Genomic DNA, 12,443 nt, shown 5'->3' with positions numbered 1-12,443 from the left:
ATTCTTTTCAAACATAGTAAAACAATTATGAAGTAAAAATAGTTTAAAATCCCTTTGTTACTGTGACTTTTGTCAATCAAAAGGCAGTACTATAACTTGAAACCAATAATTGAGTCAATTTTTCATTCTCCTCTTTGCATTAAGCTGAATATAAGCACTGGAAAAAGACTTCAGATGGTCATGTTACATAGACGACAAACATCTACACCTTGTCTCACACCTCCCTGCACTGCTACCATTCCTCTACACAGGTCTTCTGGAAACAGACACTTAGAAGCAGCAAAGTAGTGGATGCACTATTTCCAATCTGCTTAAGCCTGTATATTAAAGAGCCTACTGTAGGGAACAATCGAAAGACAGAAAGGAAAGCAAAAACACAGAAAGGAAGGCTTGGTTGATTTATCTTCTTGCTTTAAAATTATAACCAGAAAGTGTTAAAAGATTACTTTAATTAGGTTTTTCTTCATACTCTCTCATCCTTCCAACCTCAGTTCTATCACGCATATTATAGTCCAAATTGGCTGCGTTTTCCACTTGAAATGACAACGCAGAATGCCAACTCAGTTAAAGCTCTGTTTGGCTTTGTTAGTTGCTTGAAAAGGCAGTCATCTCTTTTCTCTATTTCTTTTAATATGTTGCAAAGTTTTGCGCGTTTAGATTTTCCATCCCAATGTGGAAGGCAGAAGAAGGAAGAGAACAGTATATTATTTACTGTGAGATGGCTTTACGCAACAACTGAGATAGGGAGGACTACAAAAATAGCTGTTATTAATTCCTGGTATCTTGCATCTTAAGAAAAGGTAAAACGTATCTGCCATATAGACTTGACAGAGCAAGTTTATATTTTATGAACTCAGATTACGAAGACCATATATGTGCAGATACCCATTTAAAATCAGAATTGTTGAAAAAATGAAACAAATCAAGTTATTTCACAATAGGTCTTTTTTCTTACAAAAAAAATTTTAAAATCTAGTGCTTCTCATTAGGAAGGACTGTAAAGGTAGCAGATCTATCTGATCAAGACTAAAGCCAAAAGCTGCTAAACTCTACAATTTATACCATCTCATAGTGTTAAGAAATAATCGGAATGCTTTACTGTATTTATTCGTTTGAACAAATCTCAGCATAGATATTAAATAGAATTCTGCAAATTTTTAGATATGTGCAAGGAATTCGCTTGAAAAATATTCTCAGGTAAACCTCAGATGCTGGATTACTTTGGTGTGTAGAAGACAATACTGCCTGACAATGAATTACTTGCTTGTGTGCCATGAGTAAAGCTCCATCCAAGCTGATTGGGAGAAATGCTCCTGAGAACATTATATAGCATTTTCTGCCAGAAGAAAGACCAGAAAAGTCTTGGCACCAGGAGAATGAACAAAATAGTAGGACAATTCATGGATAAATCCTTGCAAAGACCATAAAACAATCCTCAGTGGTGGAAGTTACTTTGCACCATAGAGAAACACTTGTGGTCTGGGGACACAGCCTTCTATGTTCTTAAGACACCTCCATTAAGAGTGATGTACGCAATGGTAGAAATATAAACAGACATAGCAGTGAAAAACTATTTTAAGAAGTCTGGTAAGATAGACTGAAAATTTTCAGCTATCAAAACTGCAGTCATATAGCTTCTGTTTATGTTGTCCATACAATGGAAATTAGATATTTAGTACTGTTCTATGAATATAAACACTGTTAAACGTGGTAGCTTTCTTGAGACAAACACTCTGCAGCTGTTTTCCCCACTACATCATGGCTACCTACCTTCCGGTACCTTTTGCTATCAGCACACTTAAGGAGTGAAGAAAAGGATCTCTCTCAAAGAACAGCCTTGCTTCATCCAGAGAGCTAAAAGCAGTGTTCCTGGAACATTTCCTTCTGGGCACTCTTTATCCACACAAAGGGGAAAAAAACCAAAAAGCAACCCTTCACCATATATTACAGCAAGCAATTTAATGATCTGAGGAAAGAAAAAAAGCAGCACCTTTCACAGACTACACTCACTGTCCGTGGTAAATCATCATTTTCAAGGCACCAGATGCGCAATAAAGGAGACAGGGTAAAGGAAACAAAAAAACATTTGGTTATTTCTTGCCGGGTGAGTATCAAAAAAAGCTGTGCAATTTGCAGAAGTTATTTGTCAAGTAGAATAGTTACTCCAAGACATAGTATCTACCACCTACCTTGTAGAAGGGCTCCATTTCTCTTGAAAAAGGTGCTTCCTGGCCAAATGGGTGGACCTGATGTGCTAAAGGGAAAAAGAAAGAAGTTTAAAGAAAATCACAGTTGCATTATAAGTTGCAATTATAAGTTACTATTTGCATGAATTCTGTTTTGTTCTTAAAGCTAATGTACCATCATGACACTTTTGCCTTCAAGCAAGGGTCTAAAATTTCCTGTTAAAAATAGGTTAATTTGATTCAAGATTGACATTCTCTTCACAAGGAAAAACCTCCTCAGCAGAGCACACACCCACACTCTCTTGGAGGAAGGGAGAAAAAAGCAACTAGAAATAAATAATAAAAAACATCAAATCAATGTCAAAATTATTTACTGAATTCTCAGTACAGCAAAATATATGGCCTTTCCCAAAGATACTTGCTAAAAACTGAAATGTTTTAGGGCTTTCACTCAGCCGTGACAACACGCTGTCCCACGCTAATGTGTCTGCCCAGGACAGCCCTGGCCAGAGACCAGGCAGTTCCTGTGCTTCACCCACCGAACCCCCTCACATACACAGGTCCCCTCACGGCACCAGAAAACACAGCTCAACACACTGTCCTCCAGCACCAGCACTGACAAATCTCGGCCTTTGTGGTGCGCTCGGTGACCACAGCGGCTCCTGTGAGACCCTGTCAGGGCAGTGGCCATGGGGGCAGCCGGGTGTCACTGCCCGCCTGAACCAAGGCCCTGCCCTGAACTCACACAGGGCCAGGTCCCTCTTCTGCTTCACCTCCTGCTCATGCAGAGGCTGTCCGAAGGTGATGGCCTCCAAGAAGCCTCTCCTATGACAAGTGCAGCTGAAGGCAACAATATTTCAAACACAGGAGAGGGAAGAGGAGCGAACACCAGCAGGATCATTTGAACCTTGTTTCCTTCGATGCCTTGGAGCAGCCCCACAGTGCAGGGGGCAACAGACTGTGGAGCACCAGCTCCAACAACCTGTGGTGCTGGCAAGCTGGAGAAGCGTAGATGCTGTGAGGAAGCTTCCCTGCAGCAGCTGCCTGCCACCACCTCTCCCGGTGAGAGGACCGAGGTGAGGTGACCCTGCTCCTGCCCTGGCTGCGGAAGAGGGCAGGGCCAAGTTGTTATTCTACATCTCCCGCATCATCGCTGCAGGCATGGTCTGGGAGGAAAAGCTGGGTGCCCCACCAGAAGTGCATCATTTTGCCTCCACGGTGGTAATGTGTTGGGATCAGCCTCTGAGGACCTGGGCCCTACCACCACAATTCGTCCCCCTCCTGTTTTCTCTGGAACACAGTTACAAGACATGGTGATGAAAAAAGTGGCAAAAACGTGAATCCACAGTAGCGCTGAACAGACAGTGCTGGCATGGAGGCTGCCAGGGAGGAACGAGTGGTGGGGGAGTGACCCCAACCCAGCTGAGCCCATAGAGCGGAGCCGAAAGGAGCCCAGCCAAACCAAGCCCGAAGGAGCACAGCGGAACGGCTGGAAACCGGCAGCAACCCTGGGACTGACCTCCAGCACATCAGAGCGGTAGAAATGGCAGCACAGGCTGCCGGAACTGCAAGGAACTGAACCCAGTGGAGCAGCAGCACAACCCGACTCGGATGACCTAGCTTATGGGAGGTTTGCTTCTCACTGTTTTTAGCTGCTTTGGGCTGGGTGGCAGGAAACACTATCCACAGGAGCCCCCTCACCATCTTGTCGATGTTCTCAATTACCACAGGAACGCACAGGAAGGATCACCATATTCCCTTTGTCTGGGGAAGCCACATGGACCTACAGCATAGGTGGAGCATCTACCATCTTGTTTTTGTTTACGGTAGTGAATACCTTTATTGTGGATAAAATAGCTTCTTCTCTTTGTAAACCTTGGGAATAAATATTGTTGTTGTTATTGTGCACTTCTTATTCTATTGCTTTTTGCTTTCAGTAAATTGTTACCTCAGCCCATAGTCTCTGCTCTTGTCCGTCCCTTACCGGAAGAGGTGAAGGAAGAGAATTGGCTTATTTGGAGTCTAATTTGCTGCTGGTGTTACAAACCAACACACACTTCTCCCAACAGTGCCGCTGACTGCAGTCCAGCTGCACCCCTCCTTCCCTTATGGCACAGCTCATCCTCTCCATGGCTGTCTGCAGGTTGTGCTGCCCAGAGAAGGAATGTCACCACCACTTCCACTCCTGCTGCGTGGGCAATCCTCAACAGGAGACGCTACCTGTAGGATTTTGCTGATGGGATCCGAGGGCTCAGGCACAGTGAGTATTTTAAAACCACAGTACCTGGGGGAAGTAACAATCTGTTACAGCATTGTCAAGACACATGGTAGGGACAGGCTGCCACAGAGTCTTTCCTGTGGTCAGGAAATGGGTTTCAAAATCCTCTACAGCTTGAAGACAATCATAGGTGTTTTAATATTCTAAGCTTTTACTGAAATCAGCATCGTGAAACTATGCTACCAATATATAAATATTTGCCCTATGCCCAAATTCAGGCACAATTTATAAGCAAGGGACTAAATATCCTTCAGTAAGATCGCTGTAAGGCACTCTGCCTTTTTAAGGAGATAATCCTTCCTCTGTGGATGCAAAGCATGAACCAAGCCCCACATTCCATTTCTACCCAAAGCTACTTTTGTCTCCTCTTGAGTTGACAACTGCTACACAAAATGCAACGAAATGAAAACAGGTGCTGTCTATTACATTGACAGCATTAGCAAAGTTCTGATAAAATGCCATATAGAAAAAGACCTATTGCTTCCACGATTACTCTGCAGATAGTCTTGTGCTAATAAATAAAAAATTCACCATGTTAAAATAAGGACTGTATATAGATCCAAAGCAATTACATGAGTAATAAAAACCTTCAATACTCCTGAAGAAAATGGGGAATTGAGACAGAGAGGGAGAGAGAGGAAACTAAATGAACAAAAAGAAGTTAAGTAGGTCTACATTCTAAGCGCTGAAGAGCAGGGGGCATACACTTGTCTGAACACACGCTCACTTCATAGTGCTTAATGCAACCAATTGTTTGCATTCCTTATAGTAAGCACCTGCTCTTCTTCAGTGTAGCTCCTCAACTCATAGGAAGGTCAAGAGGTGTTGAGGGTATTCACACTCCTGTAGGATTCACTCCTGTAACATATGTTACAGTGCATCAGGATCCTGCACAATCTCTGGAACAGGACCCATCAGGCTACAAATGGAAAGCCATAGCATAGTCTTGACACTGTAGAGATTTGCCAATCAGAAACCACAGTATAGCAACTATACACCTTTCAAAAGCCCAAGAGAGAAAAAAAAAAGTGAAATTCTGAAATGACACTGATGACACTGCAAAAGAAATTCACTCCCAGGCTGTCCTAAGTGGGTGGAAGAGGGTTAAAGAAAGGAGTGGGAAAAGCATATATATTTGAATAGACAAAATGTCTCCACTAGAGAAACAGAGCCATAGTGATTTATCTTATTTTCCAATTTGAAAAAAAGGCCCAGGGCTCTCATAAAAATCTCCACCTGATTCAGCACAAACAAACATGAACTGAGAAAATTAACTGTGTCTTCCCAGGGAAGGAAGCTAAACAATTAAAGCATGTAAATAATGTACTGCAGCGACTGTCAAGCCTTTCAAAACAACAAACTTCTGTGTTTGCAGGGCTTTCCTGAAGTTTAGCTATGTCTAATCTGTGTTAGATAAATTTTTTTTCTGTCCCCAAACTTTTCCATGTGAAGTCTCAGAGGGCACTAATTATTAAAACATATTTCAAGTTGACAAATCACAGGGTTGAACTATCTCTCACTTTAAAGTGTTCAAAAGCTGCTTCGTATCTGTTCCAGATTAAGAAACCATTCGAAGAAGTTCATTCTTCTAAAGGCCATCAATAAAAACCCAAAACATTTGGTCCATCCCAGACATTTTTTCAAACAAATTGTTTCTTCAGTGTAGCCTGTAAGTTATGAGAGAAGAATGGCTGGTTCTCCTACAGAAGTAACAGTATATTCTGCATTTAGACAAAATAAAAATGCATAATCTGGGTTTATGATTTTCTTTTGTAATCAATACCTGATATAAAATTACCATTTATGCCATTAGCATTCTTGATGGAAGAGTTCTTCCCCAACTAAACACATTGACTGAAGTAATATCTCTTGGAAGAAAAGAAGTAAATAGTTTGAACTGTTATCTCATTGTGAAGAAACTTGGGGCCTAATACATTTTTTTTATGGACACGTTTGGTCTGGCCTAACTCTGAGAAGCAGATGAGCACAGGGCACTTGCAGGGGTGGGTGGAAGATGGACCTTGATCAACCGTAACAAGCTGATATTTCAAGCAAACATCTTGAAAGAACAATTTGTATAGTTTATGAATTAGACAACACATGAAACGTCAACAGTTACCTGCCAAGGAGCATTGGTTTGATTTTCAGAAAATACTATTGTTTGAAGCACACCCTCAGCCAACAGGATATCCAGGCTGCAACAGTATTTGTAGCAAATGCATAAAACAGCATCCAGGGGTACAAGTTCAGACACATCCAGTACACAATCCACCTCTCCCCAAAGCATAGTCACTGGCACTGTGGCATCTGTGCACCACCACAGTAAATGAAGTATTCACAGCCTGCTGAACCTGTATCTCAGAGAACTGATGGGGGATGGTGTTTAACCCCTAAGGAACTGGGAGCCACCTCTGATCAAAGCCCACCTTTCCCGTGAATGTGCTAGCAATTTTTAAATGGCAAGTGGGACTTGATTTCCACTCAAAGCAAGCAATGAACTGTCCTTTCTCTGAAGACACAACCAGCAGGAAACTTTGTTGTACCACTGGGCCCCACGCATGGGAAGCTTCTTGACTGCAGGGATTTTTCTGAGGAAAGGCTTTTCCATAGGAAAATGTTGCTTTGCTGAAATCTAAAACATTCTACAGGAATGTGTTGATTTGAACAGTTTCTGATGGAAACCACGCCAATATGAAGGCTGTCCAGCCAGTGAGGGTTCATGGCAACTGGCCAGTCCAACCAGGAGCTCCCAGGGCATACCGAAGCAACAATGTGTGTTAGCCCCCCAATCAATTATTTCTATCAAAACGTATGGTGGACATTTATAAAAATCTTCAAAAGAAACTTAAAAAAGGAAACACAAATCCTTTGTCTTCTGGAATTCACATTAGAGCAAGGAGACTGCAGTCTTAAAGCCAAGCACTAAAAAAAGCCAGAGTAAGAATTCTCTTGCACAGTTGCAGTATTTCACAACTATGCCAAAAGCTCTCACAGGCCTCTTTGTCAGAGAGGCTTGATTAATAGATTTAAAAAGCCCAAACAACTAAAAATTCAAACCAAATTCAATTGTGTGGGACTACATACCACAATTAAGGGATTATGAAAACACAGAAGCCAGGCAATAAATACAGGCCAATGACTATGTTACCAAATATGTCCACAGAGTGATGGTGAAGCAGGAAGACACGGAAAGGGGGGAAAGCAAATGTACAAGACAACACCAGCCCCTGAACACAAATTTCAAAGGCCTCTGAAGCTGGGACTTACTAGCCCAATGAAGGACAGCTCACTGGAGAGGAAGGGAAACTGCTTCACACACACAGCTTAGCCCACCATGGCTAAGAGGAGACAGAATCAGCTGCTGGGGGCATGACTGGTGCCAAAGTACATCCTGGCTCTCAGGAAAGCCTAGACTACAGGGCAGGACAGGTCAGTAAAGGACAGAAATATGAACAGCGTCAGCTGTAAGCTAACAAGCTGTTGCACACAAAATACCCAACACAGCCTGCAGTAAGCAAACAGCTGCTAGACCACAAACAGGCAGCAAGGAAACAAAGGATGTCCTCTCCAACCCTTACTAGTGGCAAAAATGATGGGAACCAGAAAAGATGATTTACTGAAGTGCCTCTACATCCAGCTCGACCCAATACACTGCAACCACCTCCCTTTGCCCTGGGAGTTATCAGGACATATCAGGAGAAATGCCAGTTATGAGGACAGCTATGCAACTGAAAATTCCTGGGAATAGAGGCTGCTGCTGCTAGGTGAAGGGAGAGAAGGCATTGCTGTACCCATGCTGTAAGTATTCCATTACCAACCATCCACAGTGCAAAATGCTTCTCTGCCAAGTCTCACCAACACCTCTGGCAAAGAGGGAACTGAAGGAAATCTCAAGGACACCAAACCTAGAAGCAACAAACCGTTTTGTCAAAGAGTAACCAAAGAAGCATCTTGCAGGCATAGAAACCCACTTTGAAAAGTTTCTGAGAAGCAACTAAATCACAGTAAGTCTTACGTTCAAGTTGCTGATAACAATAGCTGTAGATGCCTTATCTGGATGGAGCCCATTAAACCCGGTATCTAGATGCAGCAGGGAATGATGCTCTTGACAAGCACATTCAGCTCTGGATGCCAGCAGAGTGCAGACTGCTACTATAAAGTATATAAATGGTTGTCCAACTAAGCTGGAAGACTTTGGTTTTTACCATTACTTGAGAAGTAAATTTAGGATGGTGCTGTAACCGAGGAAAAAAGCTAAAGTATGTTTTTGTGGGAATACAGCATTCCTTGATGCTGGAAGATGAATAGTACTTCCTTACGGCAATCATCCTGCGTAAGGCATGGGAAATGTTCCCAACTACAGAGGTTGGGAAGCAGCCTTCTTGGCTCCTGTGCTGAACAAACATGGTCTGCAGAGCTGCTGTTGAATGGCCCAGGAGGAGGTCACTTGGTCCAAACCACACTGCCATGAGCTTGCAGAGTGAACACAAGACAGACAGCAGCTCCTTCTGATTGGTGACTCTTCTAACACTTGTCAGCTCTTCACTGCTTGCACCGGAGACCTCACATCCTTCCACTGTTGTATCAGCTTCCTTTTCTACACTCTATTTTAATGCCATTACTGCATGGGGGCGAACAACACTACTGCACTGCAAAGAGGGTCTAATTCTCTCTGTCTGGGTATATAACCATAGTTGTTTTAATGAATTGATCACTGTCATTATACATTTTGAGCAATACAGAAGTATTTATTTACTGCTGGACCTGTAATACTTGTGTTTTGCTACTGAGGAAAAGAAAAAGTCTAATCCTTGCCAGCAGCTAGCTGGCAGTTAATATCGCAATTAGCAATCACCCAGCAACAAAACAAGCAAGCTTCCTCTCCAAGTAAAGTGAAAAAACCTCTACTAACCCAGGCCAATGACAATACATTTTTAAAAAATCTTGAAGGCTGGTGTTCAGGTATTTCCTGACTTCAATGAAAACTGATTACTTTAGAGATTTTAAATATATAAACCCATTACTCCATCTCCTCGAATTTTCCGTAACTGACAAAACATTATTGTTAAAGAGTTTTGTGAATTCACAATACAGATTTTTAATTTATGACTGCTAATCTAATATTCTGGCAATGCTTCTCTTTTCTCTGCAATTCCCTCTTTTACTGTCTCTTGGTATCTCTCACTTACTGCAACATGTGAGATTGAGACTTTAAGCTCCTAGATGGAGTCTTTCCTGGTTTCTCTAGGGTGTCTGACACATTTTCAAGTGAAAAATAAAATTTTGATCCCTTGCACACTCTAAAGAAGTTTTCTATATGACACAACTGCCAAAGGAAATATATCTAAATTTCATTAAAGACTAAAGAAAAGTTGCTGATGAAAGCCACTCACGAACAAAATGCCTGAAAACAAAATTTAACGCTTTTTGAAGGATGAAGTGAAAAGTTGGTCAAATCTTTACATTCTCCAAATAGCCAAAGCCATTCTCCTGGCACGGTCTTCACTTTAAGTAATTAACCAAGAACATGGCGGGGGGGGGGGGGAGGGGGGGAAGGCAAGGAAGGGGAGCAGGGGGAAGAAAAGTTAAAAAAAAACTTCTCGCATTTCCAGAAGCAGGGATAAAAATGGTAATTCCTAATTTCAAGAAAAACATGGTCATGTGTCCTTTGGAGCCAATCAATGACTTTGCTGTGGTGCTCAAAAGGCCCCTCTCACTGCTAGTGTGATGTATGAAGCCTTCTCATCCCCTCTGTGAGACTCCGTAGCCTTCAGCCAGAATGCTGATCTTTGCTGAGAACTGAATATGATTTATTTATGGACAACAACACAGGGTTTGTTTAAATAAATTAAAAGATCATAATTTCTAGAGAGTTGTTGTTTCAAGGGAGATGGCTATTTGAGGTACACCAGCCTCACAGAGCAAAATGAAAATCTCTCATTAATCTGTGTTTAAATATTTTAAGATGTATTTTGTGAACCCAAGATAATTCTATCTTGAATAGAACAGCTGAACACTGCAACAGGAGAATGTCCAGACATATTTGAAAATTCATGGTGAGGAAACCGTCCCATGTTACTTTTAATTAAAAAAAATTTGTCTCCATTGGGAATTGGGAGAGGCTGTCTATCAGCCTCCAGTTCTAATTCTGCCTCTACCACTGAAATCACACAGTGACTCCAGGCAAGTAATTTCATCCTTTCTGTCTGAATTTTATTTTTCTTCTTTTGTCCTAAAAACAGGCTTACTGACACAGACTACATATCTCTGGCAGGAATAAAGAATCGTTAAGTAACAACACAATAGGTGGGGGAATAGTCTTTTGAAGTGCATGTAGTTAAGGAGGGACCAACACAGCTCACTTCTAAAGCATAGTTGTTATTTGTTCCCACTTCCCTTGTTTTGAAGTAAGGAAAAATACAAGGTTACTTCACATGCTAAAGTGCTCTGTTTCTCCTTATTTGACAACTGCTATTAAATGGTTCCTAGACTATCTATTGCTGGATGAATAACTGGTCAGGCAGGGGAAACTTCAGAGTTACCTAAACTTGCTCCTATGCTACAGAGAGTGCCTGTGCCAGCTCAAGCAGGAACCACAAGTCAGTGCTCTGAAGCCCAGATGAATAGAATATTGCATTTACAGACAGCCACTAGCCTCTGAGACTACAGAGGACTGTGGCCTCTTTTGGGCTACAGCAGCATCAAACACTGACCTGGCCAGCAGGGAGAAGTTTGATTCTCTTCTAGTCTACAAAATCAGAAAAGAAGCACTTAAGTTTTCTGCTTCCATTTGCTGCAGAACAAGTGATGGGAAACAAGAGGTTCAGTTCTGGTTTGGTTTTACTTGCTTAATAGTGCACTGGAAGAAAAGAAATTCTTTATTCTCAGGTTCTGGAAAACAAATGAATCCTAGAAATTGTCTATACCTAAGGCCCACCTTCACTTTAAACTTAATGTAAAGAGTCTGCTCTAATAATTAATACTGCAGTACAGACAAGGCTCTAGAGAACATCCACACTGACCACCTGAGCAACTGAACTGCAGTGAAACTGCAGAGCTATTAACCAGGCACAACACTGTAATGTTCTTCTAAAAAAAGGATTCTCCCAAATCTAAACTGATTAATTTTTTTAAAAGCTTAAGGTCACACAATTTACTTATGTTATTCTAGTCCTGAATTCTCCATTTATTATCTTGTAGAATTTCAAACAGCTTTGCTGATAGACCTGCCCGGATTTCAGAAATATTTCCTTCATGAGGCTCCTACTCACGTCTCTAACCATGGCTTAACCATGGCCCGTCAGTCCGCTGGACTTGAGAGTGACGATACGCACACGTCCGCTGGAACGGCTCATCACCCATTCCTGAGAACACACCACTTGTTCATTTTAAAGACACCAATGTACCTTGAACATGCACAAAGTTATAAACATGTGCATATGCAAATGGGCAAATCTGACCTCAAATGAAACAGAAATAGATGGGAAAAAGGGGGGGGGTGGGGGGGAGGGTGAGGCCTTAAAGTTGTGTGTGTGTTTGTGTGTGTCCTCCACCAATTGCTTTATGTTGCTTGCTGAAATGTTGCTTGTTTATCTGGAATGGTGTGATTCCCCATTTCACCAACGTAAGTACTAAGGGAACTTAAAACTAAGCATGACCTGCAGGCTGCTGCCAGTATGAGATCCCCCTCCACCACTTGCTCAAAGCCAGGGCGCTTACCAGCTGAAATTTCCCATACTTGGTCTTTCTCATTAATCTTGAATGAATGTGGTTCAGATGATTCAAAACTAATCTGGCTTCTGGAATTACAGCAGCAGAGGACAAACGAATGTTTAACCTCTCCCCTGGAACATTTAACCTCTCCCAGATGCTAAGGGTATTTTTCCCTGGGAAGCTTAATGTGCTTATAGGATCTGCGAAACTGCTCCAGAGGAGGCTGCAGAGATTTGTACTCACTGGGCCATATACCAAAGTGTTTG

The 12,443-nt window shown here is 42.0% G+C and overlaps 1 protein-coding gene across 9 annotated transcripts in view; it reads right to left on the bottom strand.

Annotated features, from left to right (window-relative positions):
• FOXN3 (forkhead box N3) overlaps window positions 1–12,443 on the bottom strand; it is a 212,444-nt gene that overhangs the window by 74,190 nt on the left and 125,811 nt on the right. For all 9 annotated transcript variants that reach the window (XM_032113454.1, XM_032113453.1, XM_032113455.1 and 6 more), the window contains one exon: window positions 2,190–2,254. In XM_032113454.1, the coding sequence (XP_031969345.1) occupies window positions 2,190–2,254 (65 nt within the window). The remainder of the gene's footprint in view (window positions 1–2,189; window positions 2,255–12,443) is intronic.

This window comes from Corvus moneduloides, chromosome 6 (assembly GCF_009650955.1).
Source record: "Corvus moneduloides isolate bCorMon1 chromosome 6, bCorMon1.pri, whole genome shotgun sequence".
Lineage (NCBI taxonomy): Eukaryota > Metazoa > Chordata > Aves > Passeriformes > Corvidae > Corvus > Corvus moneduloides.
The sequence above is the reverse complement of the archived record's forward strand: the minus strand, read 5'-3'. Positions and strand labels throughout refer to the sequence as shown.